Here is a 14,781-nt window from a genome sequence, read left to right on the forward strand (position 1 = left end):
TAGCCAATACAGCAGTAATAACACTTCATAGTTGCACTTTCCGTGTCCTGCTTTGCCCCGCGTTTCCTATCCATTCACTCATTTGCCGGTCTAGCGTACAGAAAGTCCCGGATACCTTCAATGCCAACTAGGCCCACTTACCGATAGTGCACATGAGCATGGCCCCCAGGAAGACACAGCCCATCATAAAAGTCAACCGCTTATTACTCCTCGTCTGCGGCTCAAAGATAAAGTCTCTAGCCAACAACTCCACCAATCCATTATATACCAGAATCCCAGCACTAATAGCATCAAAGACACCCACCATAAGCAACTACAACAACAGGTCAGCGACATCCCTTTCACCTCTCAATCATTCTGAACATGCGGAAAACACTCACCGATTCATAACTTCCAGCATTATAACTCCCCCTAACACCCAACCCCACCCCCATAGCAATAGGAGTAGTAACCCCATATCCCAAAACACAACACCAAGGTAACCAATTCTTATATCTTGCGGGAAAAGGTATACTTGACATGCGTGCTCCTATTCCCAATCCTTCAAAGGCTTGGTGGAACATCAAGACGATGTAAAGGGTTCTCCATTCTTTACCTGCCACTCCAAAGTTCAAACCGATGAAGATGGAGTGCCAGATGATTCCAAATTCGAGAATCAGAAAGGAGGTGAATTGTTGGGCGAAAGCTATCTTTTCGGCGGTGGAGGTGTCGAGGTGTTGTTTTTCTGGGTCGGTTTTTGGTAGAGGTGAAGGTGTGGTGGGTGTGGTGGATGGTGAAGGGGTTTTGGTGGTGACCAAGTCTTCAACGTTGGGATGTAGGTCTAAGCCGTACTTGTCGGCCACGTATTTCTGAGCTATCACATCGACGACGAAGATGCTCATTGCTGCAGCTAACATGATGGCGGGCGTCCAGGAGTACAGTGCCCAGTTTCCTGTCATGCCTACACAGCTATTTGGTCCGATGGCTTGATATGCCGGTTCCAATCTTTTTTCGTTGTCATTAGCCTCATCCCAAAATATGGAATCTTGTGTGATCAAAGGGGAAAATAATGAAATGGCGATCTTACAAGTGTATAAACGCAGTAGATATAATCACACCGCTTCCAAAGTATCTTGCGAAAAGGTATACGGAGTGTGGGATGCGTAGTTTTGGCATTCGCTTTCCAAGGTAGGGAAACGCTGTGCCCAGAGTCGATACGAAAAACATGACAAATATGGCAGAGATACGGGCTGGAAGATGGCCGTTGTATTCATTCTCGCCTAGTTGGAGGTAGCAGATGATGTCCCTGGCACTAGCGGTATTGAGATTCACGTTGGACGGATCGAAGGCCATGTTGTTGATCGATGCGGATGGGAAGAAAAGGCCAGACGAGGCCGAAATAATGCTGGAGTAATACTGAGATCGGTCCAGACAGTTCGTCGCAGAGAGGTTCCGTTGTTAGAAAGTTCGTTTTTATGGTCGGGTCAGTAAGCTCCGGAGCAAAAACACCTTGATGTGCACAAATCGGGTAGATAGTTGGTAATATAGTAGACAAGTCGGAACATGTAGGAAGCAGTCACCATTTGCCAAACATTGCCAATTGCTTGTTTGCCAATACTGTGACAGAAATTCTAGGAGAGTCAAGGTCTTGGTGAAAGCTTGTTCGATGACGATTGATGTTTCGACCCGTAGTTCAGAACCCATTTTCTCCACCTTGGTGTTCAATTTCTAGCGTTACCTTGATTGGTGTAATATCAAGGTGGAGGAACTTGTCAAGTGTCGCATATCCTGGCCAATCTCAATAGATGCAATTGATTTCACTCATGATTTCTCCTCTTCTTCGCCCACGAACTCCACCAAAGCTGTACCAGCTTTGCATAGATCTCCAGCCTTGTGAACAACCTTTGCAATCACACCATCGTGTGGTGCTCTAATGACTGTTTCCATCTTCATACTCTCAATGACAACAAGTGCCTGGTTCTTGGTCACTGTAGCACCTTCCTCCACCTCAACACGGAGTACCTTGCAAGGCATAGGTGCCAAGACGCTATTGGCAACATCTTTCATGCCCAGAGCTTTTTCCGCCCACTTCGGAACAGCAAGCTGTAATCTGTACTGACGTCCTTGTTGGAACAGGATCAAGTTGTTCGTTTCCGGATCACGGATGACTCTCGTCTCGAGTCTGGTGTGAGGATAGAATGACTGGAGGATGTGGCTGCTTTGATCGAGCTTGCTGGTCACTTGAACCGCTTCTTGGCCTCCAACCGAGACCGAGAATGTATGCGGGCCAACGTGCTGAACACGTGCAGCGACAGAAGATGCACTGCTACTGTTACCATCCGCTGGAATCTCCACGAGATCGAAAGTTCGGGGACCAGATAGTCCAGTGTTGAATCCGATAGTCTGGGACGACAGTATGGAATCTTTGCCACTCAATCCTTGCTCGGCGATGTACAAGCCGATAGCTGCTTGTGTCCATGCTTCACTCGGCACGTCGACCCTGCGGAACAACTCTTCCTTGTTCTTCTCGATGTAGCCAGTCTCCACTTCGCCGGCCACAAACTTCGGACTGACGCACATACGCTTAACAAATTCGATATTCGTGATCGGGCCAGCAATCTCGTATTCTTCGAGGGCAGTCTTCATCTTTTGGAGTGCTGCGTGTCTGTCTGGACCTTGGATGATGAGTTTTGCAATCATTGGGTCGTAGTGCGATGTGACTTCGTCTCCTACAGCAAAGCCCGCGTCGATACGCACGGTGTCAGTAATCTCTGGAGTTCGAAGATGTAACAATTTACCCGAGTCTGGCACGAAGTTCCTAATAACGTTAGTATTCGGACAGAATTATGACCAAACAATGCCATCTTACATGTCAGGATTCTCGGCGTATATACGAGCCTCGATCGCGTGGCCGCGAGCCTTGATCCTCTCGTGCACCTCTTCCTGTGTAAGAGGCAATTTGCCTCCTTCAGCCACGAGGATCTGCCAATGTACTAGATCCTCTCCAGTGACCATCTCGGTGACCGGATGCTCAACTTGGAGTCTGGTATTCATCTCCATGAAGAAGAATTCACCTGAGTCGTTGTCAAAGATAAACTCAACGGTACCAGCACCTTCATAAGCAACAGCAAGAGCAGCGGATCGAGCCTTGTCCCAGAGATCCTGTCGTAGTGCTTCGTCCAGATGGGGTGCTGGCGACTCTTCAAGGATCTTCTGATGTCTTCTTTGGATACTGCAGTCTCTCTCGCCCAGTGCAACGCAGTTACCATGTTTGTCTGCAAAGACCTGGACTTCGATATGGCGTGGTGTTGTGATGTACTTTTCCACGAGCATGACTTCGTCACTGAAGGAGCTCATAGCTTCAGATTTGGCAGATGCTAACTGATCCAGGAAATCTTCAGGAGATCTGGAGATACGCATACCTTTACCACCTCCACCTTTGACAGCCTTGAGCAAGACAGGATAACCGATTTGTGCAGCCTGGTCTTTGAGGTAGTTCGGATCCTGATTTGAGCCGTGGTAGCCAGGAATACAGGGTACGCCGGCTGAAGTCATGATATCTTTAGATCGGCTCTTGTCTCCCATAGCTTCAATCGCTTTCCAGGGAGGGCCGATGAACTTTAGGCCCGCATCGGTACACTTCTTTGCGAACTCTGCATTCTCACTGAGGAAGCCGTATCCAGGATGAATTGCCTGACAACCATGCTCGCGTGCAGTTTGGATGATACGATCGCCGTTGAGATATTGACTTGGATCGCTGAGGTTGATAGCGAAAGGAGAGCTCAAAGCGTGTTGACTATGCGCGTCCGGATCTGTGTAGAGTGTTGTTGTACGAATGCCATACTGTGCAGCGGTTTTTCCAACTCGAAGAGCAATTTCTCCTCTGTTTGCAATCAAGATAGATTGTAGTGGTTGCCTCTCTGATGCTTGGCTTGTTGTCGTCGTGCTAGTCAGTCGTTTTGTTACTGCTGATATCAGACCTCTGTGGCCTCTGGTGTGACGAAACATTTTGATTGGCGAGGTCACAGATGTCAAGACTCAACATAATGGTACTTAGCAGTCCAGAAGCACGAGTTGATGAACCTCCCGTACGGAGAGCACGCCGAGGGTAATCACAGGGCGCATAGGGTGCGGGGTACCGTACCTGCTCCATGGGGAAACGTCGGAGTGAAAGGCATGTGACCTATGGTTCATCCCCAGTGAACATTACACTTGGGCGAGTCCAACGTTTGCTACATAGCATGATCGGAAATTGGACTGCCTTGTTAGTGTAGGATGCACAGAGACATCCTTCAAGTTGGACGCTGCGAAAAGAATCCGAAGCAGCCGCACACCAGCCACGTCATCATCCCGCGGTATTCCCGTCTCATCACCACTCTCATTGCGACAACCATCCTTTGCAACGACTCGAAGTCTTGAAGTGTGACATTCTTCACATGATCTTAGACTTCCATTGTCCAGTGTACGAGGCCGCTCAAGAAGCGTGCTCTAAACATTCCATCTTATTGGGTTCTCCTCCAGGGCACGTCTTGGTGTTATCTCAGCGCCTAGAGCTTGGTCTCTTGGTTTGGAACAATTTTTTTCTTGGACGAAATATTCATCCAGCATCGACCCGCGGCCATCTTGCACACGTGTTGGGTTGTTCTACCAAAATACATTCTAGCATCTTGATATTGGCAGCCAAAGGTCAAGACTGCCAATCGTCCGACACACAGAATATGGATGGAATATGAAGTATTGCTTCTTGTCAGGTTGTGGGAAGGATCTCCTGACATGATTTCTTACATAAAGTAGAGAAACTTGTGTAAACCAGTAAGTTTTTGGCTGCAGTATACCTTGAGTTCCCATCTATTTGAGTTTCTTTACTGCTTCGAGCCAGACTACTTATCATGCCGCCTGCTGCAACTGCCAGATATGACTGGATTCTTGGTATCACGACTATCGCTTTTGTCTTCAGCGCCTCCGGTAACGGAGCCAACGATGTAGCCAATTCATACGCCACATCTGTCGCTGCTCAGACCTTGACCATGCCACAAGTCGGAGTCCTGGCGACTATCACGGAGTTTGTCGGAGCTGTCGGACTTGGAGCCCGAGTCACGTCTACCATCAAGAACGGCATCATCTCAATCGACCGCTTCGAGGGCAATCCTGGTGCTCTGATGCTCGCCATGGGATGTGCTGAAGTCGCCAGCGCTTCGTGGTTGATGCTTGCTACTGGATTGGGCATGCCGGTGTCGACGACTCAGACTATCGTCGGAGCCCTTGTTGGTGTCGGTTTCGCTAGTGAGAGTCCGATCAAGTGGGCTTGGGAATCAGGAAGTGTATCCCAGGTCGCAGCATCATGGGCTATTGCTCCTCTGATCGCCGCTGCATTCAGCGCCCTCATCTTCGGCTCGGTCAAATACAGCGTTCTTGAACGCAAAGAGTCTTTCAAATGGGCCATGCGGCTGATCCCATATTATCTTGCCATGACAGCTGCGATCCTAGCACTCTTCATTGTTGTTGAAACTCCTACTGCCCCGTCTCTCGAGGAGTTTGGTGCTGGGAAGGCTGTGGGCATCATCTTGGGCGTCTTCTTCGGCGTCCTCGCTATCGCCTACGTCTTCTTCATGCCATACTTCAAGAGACGCTTGGTCATGAAAGATGCCCGCGTCAAGGTCTGGCATATTCCGCTAGGCCCCCTACTCATGCGAGAGAACCCTCCATTATATTTCCCCGGCAATCCTGACAGTGAGTACATTGGAGAATACCAAGCCAAGGGAAAATCGTTCTCCGACTCGCCTGGAGCCAGCCCAGACATCAAAGGAACTAGCCCCTTGTCTCTGCAAGAACAGAGTCCTGAGAAGGTTGAGCCTATGCTTGGAGACTCTTCTTCTGTGGAAAAGGGCCCAGAGCAGGCTCAAGGCAGGATACGCAAGCGCCACATTGGCCCTGATGAGCGCTTCCTGCAATCTCATAAACATCTTTCCGTCGCACATCCGCAACGTCTCTGGGGCTTTGTGAAGTTCGGGCTTCTTCAAGGCGTGACTCGCGATGTCATTACCCATGACACAGCAGCTATGAGAGCTATTCACGCTCGCGCCAATAAATACGACCCTCGGGTGGAACATCTCTGGACATACTGTCAAGTGGCGTCAGCAATGATGATGAGTATAGCACACGGAAGCAACGATGTCGCAAACGCTGTGGGGCCCTGGGCTGCTGTATATCAAACGTATCAAGCTGGCGAGATTGCAACTACTTCTCCGACACCGGTTTGGTTTTTGGTAATTGCGGGATTTCTCTTGGGTGCAGGATTCTGGTTCTATGGTAAGTTGATCTGTCGCGGAAATCTGGCGTGGTTTTGACTAACAATGGCTCCAGGTTACAAGATCATGCGTGCCATGGGTAACAAGATCACTCAAATGTCACCGAGTCGCGGATTTGCTGTCGAGCTTGGCGCTGCGGTCACAGTATTGCTGGCATCAAGATTAGGATTGCCAGTTTCGACAACTCAGTGTCTTACCGGAGCAGTCATGGGGGTTGCACTAATGAACTATGATCTCAAGGCTGTCAACTGGAAGCAGTTGTGCTTCATCTTCATGGGTTGAGTCTTGACATTGCCAGCTGCTGGACTGATTGGTGGACTATTGTGTTCGATGGCGTTGAACACTCCTCATTTCTAGGGAATATTGGAAGGGCAATCCTCCAAGGGTCTTGAACTTTGTGTACATGTAAAGAATGAGTCGTTGGTATTTGTGAATGATATATCCGGTAATAATGACAGCCATCATGGCCTCATCACATGTGACATTGGAGGGGCGGCAGGCTGCAGCAGTTCATGGATGACAGACTGACGAAAGCGGCAAGCACGTTTCCCGGGACGATATGAGTTGGCTGACACGGTGGCTGATGTCGAGGGGAAAGGAACTGCTCTGTATGTTAAAGTTTAGGTATGATGATAGTTTATAGGAGACATGGACCAAGTCAGGGTTCAAGGTCGGATTCAAGCGAGTCGGCAAAAGTGTGGGGTCATGTTTACGAGATTCGATGCGGCATTCATTCCCATTGCAGACGAGTGCAGGTGTATCTGTCGACAGCTCCCTGCATAGGAAGAGTCCGTCTCTACAGCAGGTACCGGACTAGCTGAAGCGTGGCTGACGCGAGCTTAGGAAAGCCGCCATTCCTCTTCATCCGACGCTCCTCTGCTTCCTGTTTCTGCCAAAGCATCCGATCATCCCCTTCTACCGAACACCATCGTCATCTTGGAGCTGCCGACCCATCTCAATCACCGCTATGGAGGTCGACTACGACTCGGACTGCGACGTTGACGACTATGACGATGATTACATCTACGCCGACGCAGGAGCCTTTGACTTGGCAGTATGTCCATTGCCATTGCTAGAAGCAGTGACTAGAGCTCACACGTCTCTCAGGATGAACTCGCGTCCGGAGCAATACCCGACGCACCCGCCTTGTACTACCGCGACGACGAGCTTGACGAATACGACAACTACAACTTCTGGTCCGAGATCGAATATGGCAACGGCGAAATCTACGACCAAGAAATGTCACATCAAGACCAGGCAGATGGTGCCAAGTCGAGCGACAAGAAACAGAAGTCGAGGGCTGCAGGAATCAAGGACACGATAAAGAAGATTCGCTTGCGCGGCGTCCAGGATTACCCGACCGTTCTCTGGATGTCGTCGCAAGAAGCTTTCCGCCTACACCCACCTTGCCCCGTCTACGACAGACCTCAACAAGTCACGTCTCTCCTACCCAATTGGCGTCAACTCCTCAAAGCCCGACCCGCCGCATTCACCACTTCATACATGGCCATCCATTCTGCCAAGGCCCCCAAACGGGACGACGACTGGGAAGACGTGTCTGAAGGCAGCCATGAACAAAAAGACGACGAAGAAGATGAAGAAGAGGAGGGTGATGACCACGACGAAGACGAAGACGAAGACGACGGTGAAGACACGGGAATGCAGGACATCGACCCGGAAATGCTCAAAGCCGCTCTTGCCGCAAAATTGTCGGCCTCGGGTATGGCAGGCAAAGACCAGTCTGCCATGATGGAAGCTATGATGCAGATGCTGGCTGGCGGTGGGGGTGCTGCCGATGGCGACCTCCTCGAGAGTCTGACCTCGACCATGCTGAATCAAGTCACCGAAGAAGGCGGCGACTCGTCCATGGGACAGTGGCTCTCTGCTCAAGGTGTCTCGCTCCAAGACGATGAAGAAGAGGACGAGGACGTCACAACTGGCGCATCAAAGGATTCGTCACCCAAGGATAGCGTCGCCGAGACACCTGCTGCTCCCACCTCCTCCGACAAACCCACCGAAGCGCTACTCGAACCACTATCTACAGGAAGGAAGCGAAAGCACCCTCTGTCCGAGGAGATCAGCCAAGACCAGACGACCGACGCGACCGACCCTGACCCAGCCCCCACTCGGAAACGAGCCAAGCAAGATATTGCCAAACCATTACTCGCCTCCAGCCAACCGAAAGCATCAACCCGCAAATCAGCAGTATCGCAAACAAAGACTAAGGCGGCCGAAGAAGAGCCCACTGCGAAGACCAAGACCGCTACAACTACCAAACCCAAGGTCGAGACGAGCAAATCCACGAAATCGAAACCCCCGATCGCTTCGACGAAAGAGAAGACACCATCAACTGATGAGCCAGCAAGACCGACCACGCGAAAGCGCAAAGCTTCAGATGAGCAGGTATCAGAAGGCAAGCCTAAGAGACAGTTGCGCAATTTCGCTGCACCAACAGCAAGCAGTCAAAGCAAGTCAGCCGAAGCCAAGGCCTCCGAGCCCAAAACGACACGAAGCGGTAGAGCCAGAAAGTAGACAGAGTTGTTGTTGTTTGAGAATTATTCATCATGTTGTTTCTGGCCTACCTAGCCATGGAGTTTAGGCATACCATCCATCATCGTCACAGGGTTTCAGCAGGGTGACCTCGAGTAAGGCTTTGTTTCGCTTTCTGTTTCCTTGTATGACATCGACTTGCATTTTTTGAGATCATTAATCAGATCGACCATGATGGTGTGTGAAGAATAACCAATCAGCACCCAGCTTGCCAAGTTTTTTGTCGGTAAACAAAGAGGAAAAGCAGGGTCTTGAAGTCAGCCTCTGACGAACAACGGTCTCGCCTAAACAAGAGTGCATGCATGCAGTTGCATGCGCGCGACTAAGGACCGATAGATATTTGCCTTGTCGACGGCAATATTTCTTGCAGTAATTACAAAACAGGCAAGTCTTTTGATCAACAAATATCGCATCTGCTGTCTGCTACCTTTGAGACTCTGCTTGTGACACCTGAATTTGTCTCGAAGTCCTGGAAACACAACCAACAGATTTGAGGAAGGTGATACCCAGGTTTGTGTATCGTACTGTGCTGGCATTCCTTTGTCACACGTGCTGGGAGTTACTTACCTCCCTTGCTTGCTCTCTTCGACAACCCTTTGTTACGACCACATACCATTTATTCCATCTTTCATTGATCTGCGCAACTAGATACCTCGCCCTCATCGAATTCAGAAACGACTATTCTTCAACAAGGCATTACACACTTGCAGCAATGTTTCAAACACTCAAAGATCGTAGTTCGTTCGGAGGCTACATTCGATTCGCCATTCGCATCTTGCAGTTCATCCTCGGCATTACTGTTATTGGACTCTATGCTGTTGATATCGCTAGAGCGTATGAACATCACGTCAGCCGCGATCCTAAGTGGACGTTTGCAGTCGTCGTGGGCGCCATGTCTGCGATTTCTGTATTCTTCTTTTTGGCAAGATACAGTTTGCGTTTCTTCTGGGATGGATTGATGCTGTAAGTCCTACCTCATCTCTCTCTCTCTCTCTCTCTCTCTCTCTCTCTCTCTCTCTCTCTCTCTCTCTCTAGAGGCTGAGATGAGAGCCCTGAATGTAGTAGGAAGATGAAAAACAGCCAAACAAAGGGTTCTACCAGCGGTGGCCCTTGCTGAGAATCTCCCTCTCTCTCTCTCTCTCTCTCTCTCTCTCTCTCTCTCTCTCTCTCTCTCTCAGGGATGACACTAATATTTTTGGGCGTTTTCGCAGTATACTATGGGCTATCGTATTTGGCATCTTTGGCAAAATTTATATCCCTGCCCACCCTACACCTCACCAATCCGGTCAGATACGTATGAAGAATGCAGTTTGGGTGGACCTGGCGAATATGCTTCTGTGGTTCATAACTTTCGTCTGGGACTTGGTGTTGCATTTCACCCGCATGGACAAATTGACTCTCCACACCGGCAGAGCAACAGTCTAGGGAACTGGCTTTTCAGATCACAGATGGATACCCGCTGATCTGGAGCTCAAGTACGTGCAAAAGCTACCACAAGAAGCGTGGCATTGGAGGAGTAATGAGAGGAAATGGAGAAAGGCAACGGACAAGGTGTTCGGCGAGATTATGCTGAATAAGGCGTTGATGTATGCTGAGGGCGATGAGGAGTTGCCGCAGGTTACTTGGAGTCCGCCGGATGATGATGTGTTGCCTGGGGATGCTTGGTTACGACCTGATGCTGAAGATGCAATGGTACGGAGGGTTCTTGCAGAGGAAGGGTTGGATCTCTCTCGTACGGAGGAGCTGTATCGTCGACCCGGACCTATTCATGTTGATTAAAATGAATCTCGATTGGAATGCCAGACCTGAGATTACTGACGAGAATGTACTTACTCTTATCACAAAACTTGAATGCCGTCGCGATGCAAAGAAGTGAAATAAAGTCATGTTAAAATATATTCGTGTCTCGTAAGACTATGCTAAATGGTCTATATGCGATTCTGTCATCCTGATCCATACCAAGATATCTAAACCAGATACCTGAATCCCTGTCTCATCCTCAGCGCCTCATCAGGATTATCCAAAAACTCCTTCTCAGCGGTATGTTCAGCAACATCCGGTCTACTAGCCCAAGCAGCCGCCTCTCCAGCCTCCAACTTCTTGTTGAGATTAACCAAAATCATCTTCATGACCACACAACCCACAATGGTAATGCCAAACATTGCCGTAACAATGCCATATGACTTTCTGTACCCGTTGGCTTTCAAGTCCCAGACGTAACTGCCTGCGATGTTTCCGAGTTGGGAAAAGGCGTTCACGAGGGCGATTGCTACGGCGCGCTTTGCAGGGGGTCGGGGGAAGGAGGAGGAGATCCAGGAGTAAAAGACGATGAAGCCGGCGTAGGAGGATGTTTGGAGGAAGAGGGCAATGTAGCGGGCTGCGGTGTTGAGAGTCGACATGTTGATTATGAAGCCGACAAGACCAATGCAGATGGGACCGACAATGTGCCAGAATTTCTCTTGGGTGCGGTCGGCGTGCCAGGCATTGATGAGGGAGACGATACAGGCGAAAGCCCATGGGGGAGCGCTCATGAGCAGAGTAGGTACGTAGCTGAAACCGAGGGTTTTTGTGAGGGAAGGGAAGAAGGCGTTGAAGGAGAGACCGACGACGTAGGCGGTGAATGTTAGCATGAAGACGTAGATCTTGGTGTCTTTGAGAGCCATGAAGAGACCGTCGAATACACCGTCTTCTTTGCTGTCTTCGTCTGCCTCACCGACGTCTTCAATCATGCGGAGTTGGGCGACCTGCAGTTCTTCCTCTGTGAAGCCGCGGGAGTTGGTAGGCAGATCGGGCAGAATGAGTGCTGCGGCAATAGCAACACCCATGGTGACAGCACCTTCGATCCAGAAGAGCCACCTCCAGGCTGCGTGTCCGAGAACACCTTGCATATTTGACAACACTCCAGCACCAACAAGTGCAGAGAAGGCATTGGAGATGAGGTTACCGCAGAACAAGATGGCGTTTCTGGTGGTCAACTCGCGGCGAGTGTACCATTTCGAGAGAATGAGAAGAGCTCCGGGCAAGAATGCAGCTTCCACGAATCCAAGCATGAAACGGATAGCAACCATGCCACCGAATCCTTTGGCAATTCCAGAGAGCGTGGAGATCAAGCCCCACAAAAGCATGGCGGCTCCAATGTACCAACTCGGTCTTGTAATGCGGTTGATGATGATATTGGAAGGAACCTAAGAGCAATTTAGATGATTTCTTCTATCATGCGAGAATTGATGATACACACCTGCATGAGAATGTACCCGACGTAGAGAATACTCAAGCATGTAGCGTATTGTGTGTCGCTAAGCTTCAGATCCTCTTGCAGACCCTTCAGTCTGGCAGCAGCCATGTTGTTGCGATCCAGATAGTTCATGATATAGATGAGCACGAAAAGCGAACATCTTGCATCCAACTTCCTCTTCATCGATTTCTCGACAATCTTGCGACGCTCCGGGTCCATAGCAGGGTGTTGAGCCTGGAAACTCTCGATCGGCAGCTTCTCGGCGTCATATTGATAATCGCCGCCATCCTTCTTCATATCGTCGGCCATGACTGCAGTGAAAGGAAAGATCCAGAGAAAGAGTGAGTGACGAGGAAGATCAATCTATGCCAGGGGGGAAGTCTCTTATTTATGTGGCTCCCATGGGGCCCCACGTACAATGGCAACCCCGGTACCCCAATCGCTCATCCCCGGTGCTCCTTTCGTCTGCCCCATATATCGATCCACCTTGTTGGTCTTGGCTCGAGGAAAAGATGGAGGAAAACACGGCATGTCGTGGTCAAGGTGAGGCGACGTTCGGATAGTGCAGGTTTAGTCCGAACGCTGTGACCATCGGGTATGGAAACAGTAGGGTCGCAGTCGCCCTGTCGCCCTCGAAGATGCGTGCATGACCAGAGACATGGTGCTGTTGGTGAGCGTCTTCATGATCTGATCGATGCCCTTAGCATCCGACATCATCCGCATCTTCAAGACGCGACTCGTGTCAGCACTTGCAGACTTGCAGACTTGCAAGCTCATGCTGGAGCTGCAGAAGGAGGCAAGCAGAACTCTGGCGGAGATGCGGCCCGTGCGCCTGATTGATGCAGATCTCTCAACCACCGAAATGCAACATCACCAAAGACAAGCGTTCAGCTGATGAATTTTGGACCCAAGCTTTGCTCATGAAGATTCTTCGACAGACTTACCATTGAGCTTGTGCACAAGAGAATGTTCCCGGTTCATTCGGGAGTCATATCGGCAGAGACTGTGTGATCGCTCTCGAAGGATGGAAAGAGGCTCTACATATTGTTCAAGCTGTGCTTAAAACGCCGCCGCCTCCGAGCGCCAGATGAAGCCTGCAAAAGCTTGGCCAAGCAAACTCTCGAGCATCAGCGTGTCCGCTCGTCGCATGCTCCATAGCTTGCCTTGAGTGTGCATAACTGACCGGCAACGGTTACACAAAATTATTGAAAGCTTCGACGCGTCCGACTACCAACGGAACATGTCGGCTTCGCGTCTTGATCCATGACATCGTTCATCTTTCCATTCATCTTTGGCTAATCTCAAATCAACTGACATGTCTCCACAACCTCTTAGCATCATCGGCGCTGGACTTGGTGGTGTTACGCTCGGAAGAGCTCTACTTGAGAGAGGTATTCCAGTCGTGCTGTATGAGCGCGCAACGTCAGCGCCCAGACATGGCTATGGAATCAGTTTACACGCGTCAACCTACAAGCCCTTGTTGAAGATGCTGAACATGGACGAGCAAACGTTCAAGCAAAGGGTTGCAGTTGATGCTGCTGTGGGTGGGACTGGTGCCATTGACCCTAAGCGACTGATTCGTCCACGCGAGGCGACATCGACATCGTTTCGTGCTCATCGCGAAAGACTTGAGAAGTTGATACGTCAAGGATTGGACATCAAGTGGGAACATGGTTTGGAGAAGCTCGAGCAGACACATAACGGCACGAGCCTATACATGCAAAACGACAACACAATAGAAGGACAGACATGCATTGTCGGTTCTGATGGTGTACACTCCCTCACGAGGAAGTCTATCTTACGGGAAGCTGGTCTCGATGTCCTGCCATTTGTCACCTTTAATGGAAAGAGAAAGGTGAGCAGGAGCACCTTCGACAGCGTCTACAGTCCAGCCTTGAGAGGATCCAACGTCATTGAATCACACAACAATGGCGCCTTCCTGCAAGTCTCTGTCAACGACATCACAGAGGATCAAGCCAGTGTGAGTTGGGTGTACTCACGCCCAGCTAAGGGATCAAGCGATCGTTGCTTCAAACCGAACAGACTACTCTCTGACGCAACTCAAATCCCAAAGGAGTTCTACCAAGAAGTCGCTGCTCTGACGGATCTCCCTCAACCCTTCTCGGAGATCTTCGACGTCGAGAAGATGAAGCAAGACAGGATCTTGACGTGGTTGATGCGTACATCAAAGGTCGACCTGCCCCAACTTTACCAGCTCGCTTCGAACGGTATTTTCTTGATGGGAGACTCGGCTCACTCTCAACCAATCCTTGGTGGTGAGGGAGCGAATATTGCGATTTTTGATGGTCTCACTCTCGCCGAAGCTATCGCCGCGCAAAACGGCGAGACCATTACCGCATGGTACAGCAAACACTTCCCGACCTGGCAGCAGAGTCTGGAGACCAGCAAGGCGACGATCGAGGAGATGCATAAGGCGGAGGCTCCTAAATCGAAGGTTTAGTATGCCTTGGACCTGGTAGCAAAGCTCTAACTCAATACATCGGCGGACCTCCATGTTCGACACGGGTCCTCGTCTCTGTGTCGAATACTTTAGCCAGGCAAGCTATATCTACGCTATCACAATATTCTTATTCTCCACACTGGATGTCAATCGAACGTCTTGGAGAAATAGCTCTCAGAGGTTAGCATCAATCACGTTCGGGCTCCTTGCCACAACTGGCTGTATCTGGATCTGTCAACCCTGCCAGA

The 14,781-nt window shown here is 50.1% G+C and overlaps 7 protein-coding genes across 7 annotated transcripts; 4 read left to right on the forward strand and 3 right to left on the reverse strand.

Moving 5' to 3' along the window:
* Positions 1-127: 127 nt before the first annotated feature.
* AUEXF2481DRAFT_68383 (uncharacterized protein) lies at positions 128-1,332 on the reverse strand (the record flags this gene model as incomplete). The annotated part of the gene is made up of 3 exons (XM_013485757.1): positions 128-313; positions 381-984; positions 1,067-1,332. 3 exons carry the CDS (start codon positions 1,330-1,332, stop codon positions 128-130), a joined length of 1,056 nt encoding a protein of 351 aa, XP_013341211.1.
* A 468-nt stretch (positions 1,333-1,800) lies between these two features.
* AUEXF2481DRAFT_68400 (uncharacterized protein) lies at positions 1,801-3,987 on the reverse strand (the record flags this gene model as incomplete). Its single annotated transcript, XM_013485759.1, has 2 exons — positions 1,801-2,797; positions 2,849-3,987. 2 exons carry the CDS (start codon positions 3,985-3,987, stop codon positions 1,801-1,803), a joined length of 2,136 nt encoding a protein of 711 aa, XP_013341213.1.
* An 881-nt stretch (positions 3,988-4,868) lies between these two features.
* AUEXF2481DRAFT_31954 (uncharacterized protein) lies at positions 4,869-6,569 on the forward strand (the record flags this gene model as incomplete). The annotated part of the gene is made up of 2 exons (XM_013485683.1): positions 4,869-6,288; positions 6,343-6,569. 2 exons carry the CDS (start codon positions 4,869-4,871, stop codon positions 6,567-6,569), a joined length of 1,647 nt encoding a protein of 548 aa, XP_013341137.1.
* Positions 6,570-7,254: 685 nt separating this feature from the next.
* Positions 7,255-8,819, forward strand: AUEXF2481DRAFT_31955 (uncharacterized protein; the record flags this gene model as incomplete). The annotated part of the gene is made up of 2 exons (XM_013485684.1): positions 7,255-7,341; positions 7,395-8,819. 2 exons carry the CDS (start codon positions 7,255-7,257, stop codon positions 8,817-8,819), a joined length of 1,512 nt encoding a protein of 503 aa, XP_013341138.1.
* Positions 8,820-9,184: 365 nt separating this feature from the next.
* On the forward strand, positions 9,185-10,344 carry AUEXF2481DRAFT_415403 (uncharacterized protein). The gene is made up of 2 exons (XM_013485798.1): positions 9,185-9,800; positions 10,049-10,344. The coding sequence occupies exons 1-2, from the start codon at positions 9,550-9,552 to the stop codon at positions 10,260-10,262; spliced, it is 465 nt and encodes a 154-aa protein (XP_013341252.1). The 5' UTR covers positions 9,185-9,549; the 3' UTR covers positions 10,263-10,344.
* Positions 10,345-10,804: 460 nt separating this feature from the next.
* AUEXF2481DRAFT_68320 (uncharacterized protein) lies at positions 10,805-12,291 on the reverse strand (the record flags this gene model as incomplete). Its single annotated transcript, XM_013485748.1, has 2 exons — positions 10,805-12,022; positions 12,076-12,291. The coding sequence occupies 2 exons, from the start codon at positions 12,289-12,291 to the stop codon at positions 10,805-10,807; spliced, it is 1,434 nt and encodes a 477-aa protein (XP_013341202.1).
* Positions 12,292-13,387: 1,096 nt separating this feature from the next.
* Positions 13,388-14,533, forward strand: AUEXF2481DRAFT_7452 (uncharacterized protein; the record flags this gene model as incomplete). Its single annotated transcript, XM_013485649.1, has 1 exon — positions 13,388-14,533. The coding sequence occupies one exon, from the start codon at positions 13,388-13,390 to the stop codon at positions 14,531-14,533; it is 1,146 nt and encodes a 381-aa protein (XP_013341103.1).
* Between the last annotated feature and the right edge of the window lie 248 nt (positions 14,534-14,781).

This window comes from Aureobasidium subglaciale (genome assembly GCF_000721755.1).
Source record: "Aureobasidium subglaciale EXF-2481 unplaced genomic scaffold scaffold_20, whole genome shotgun sequence".
Classification (NCBI taxonomy): Eukaryota; Fungi; Ascomycota; class Dothideomycetes; order Dothideales; family Saccotheciaceae; genus Aureobasidium; species Aureobasidium subglaciale.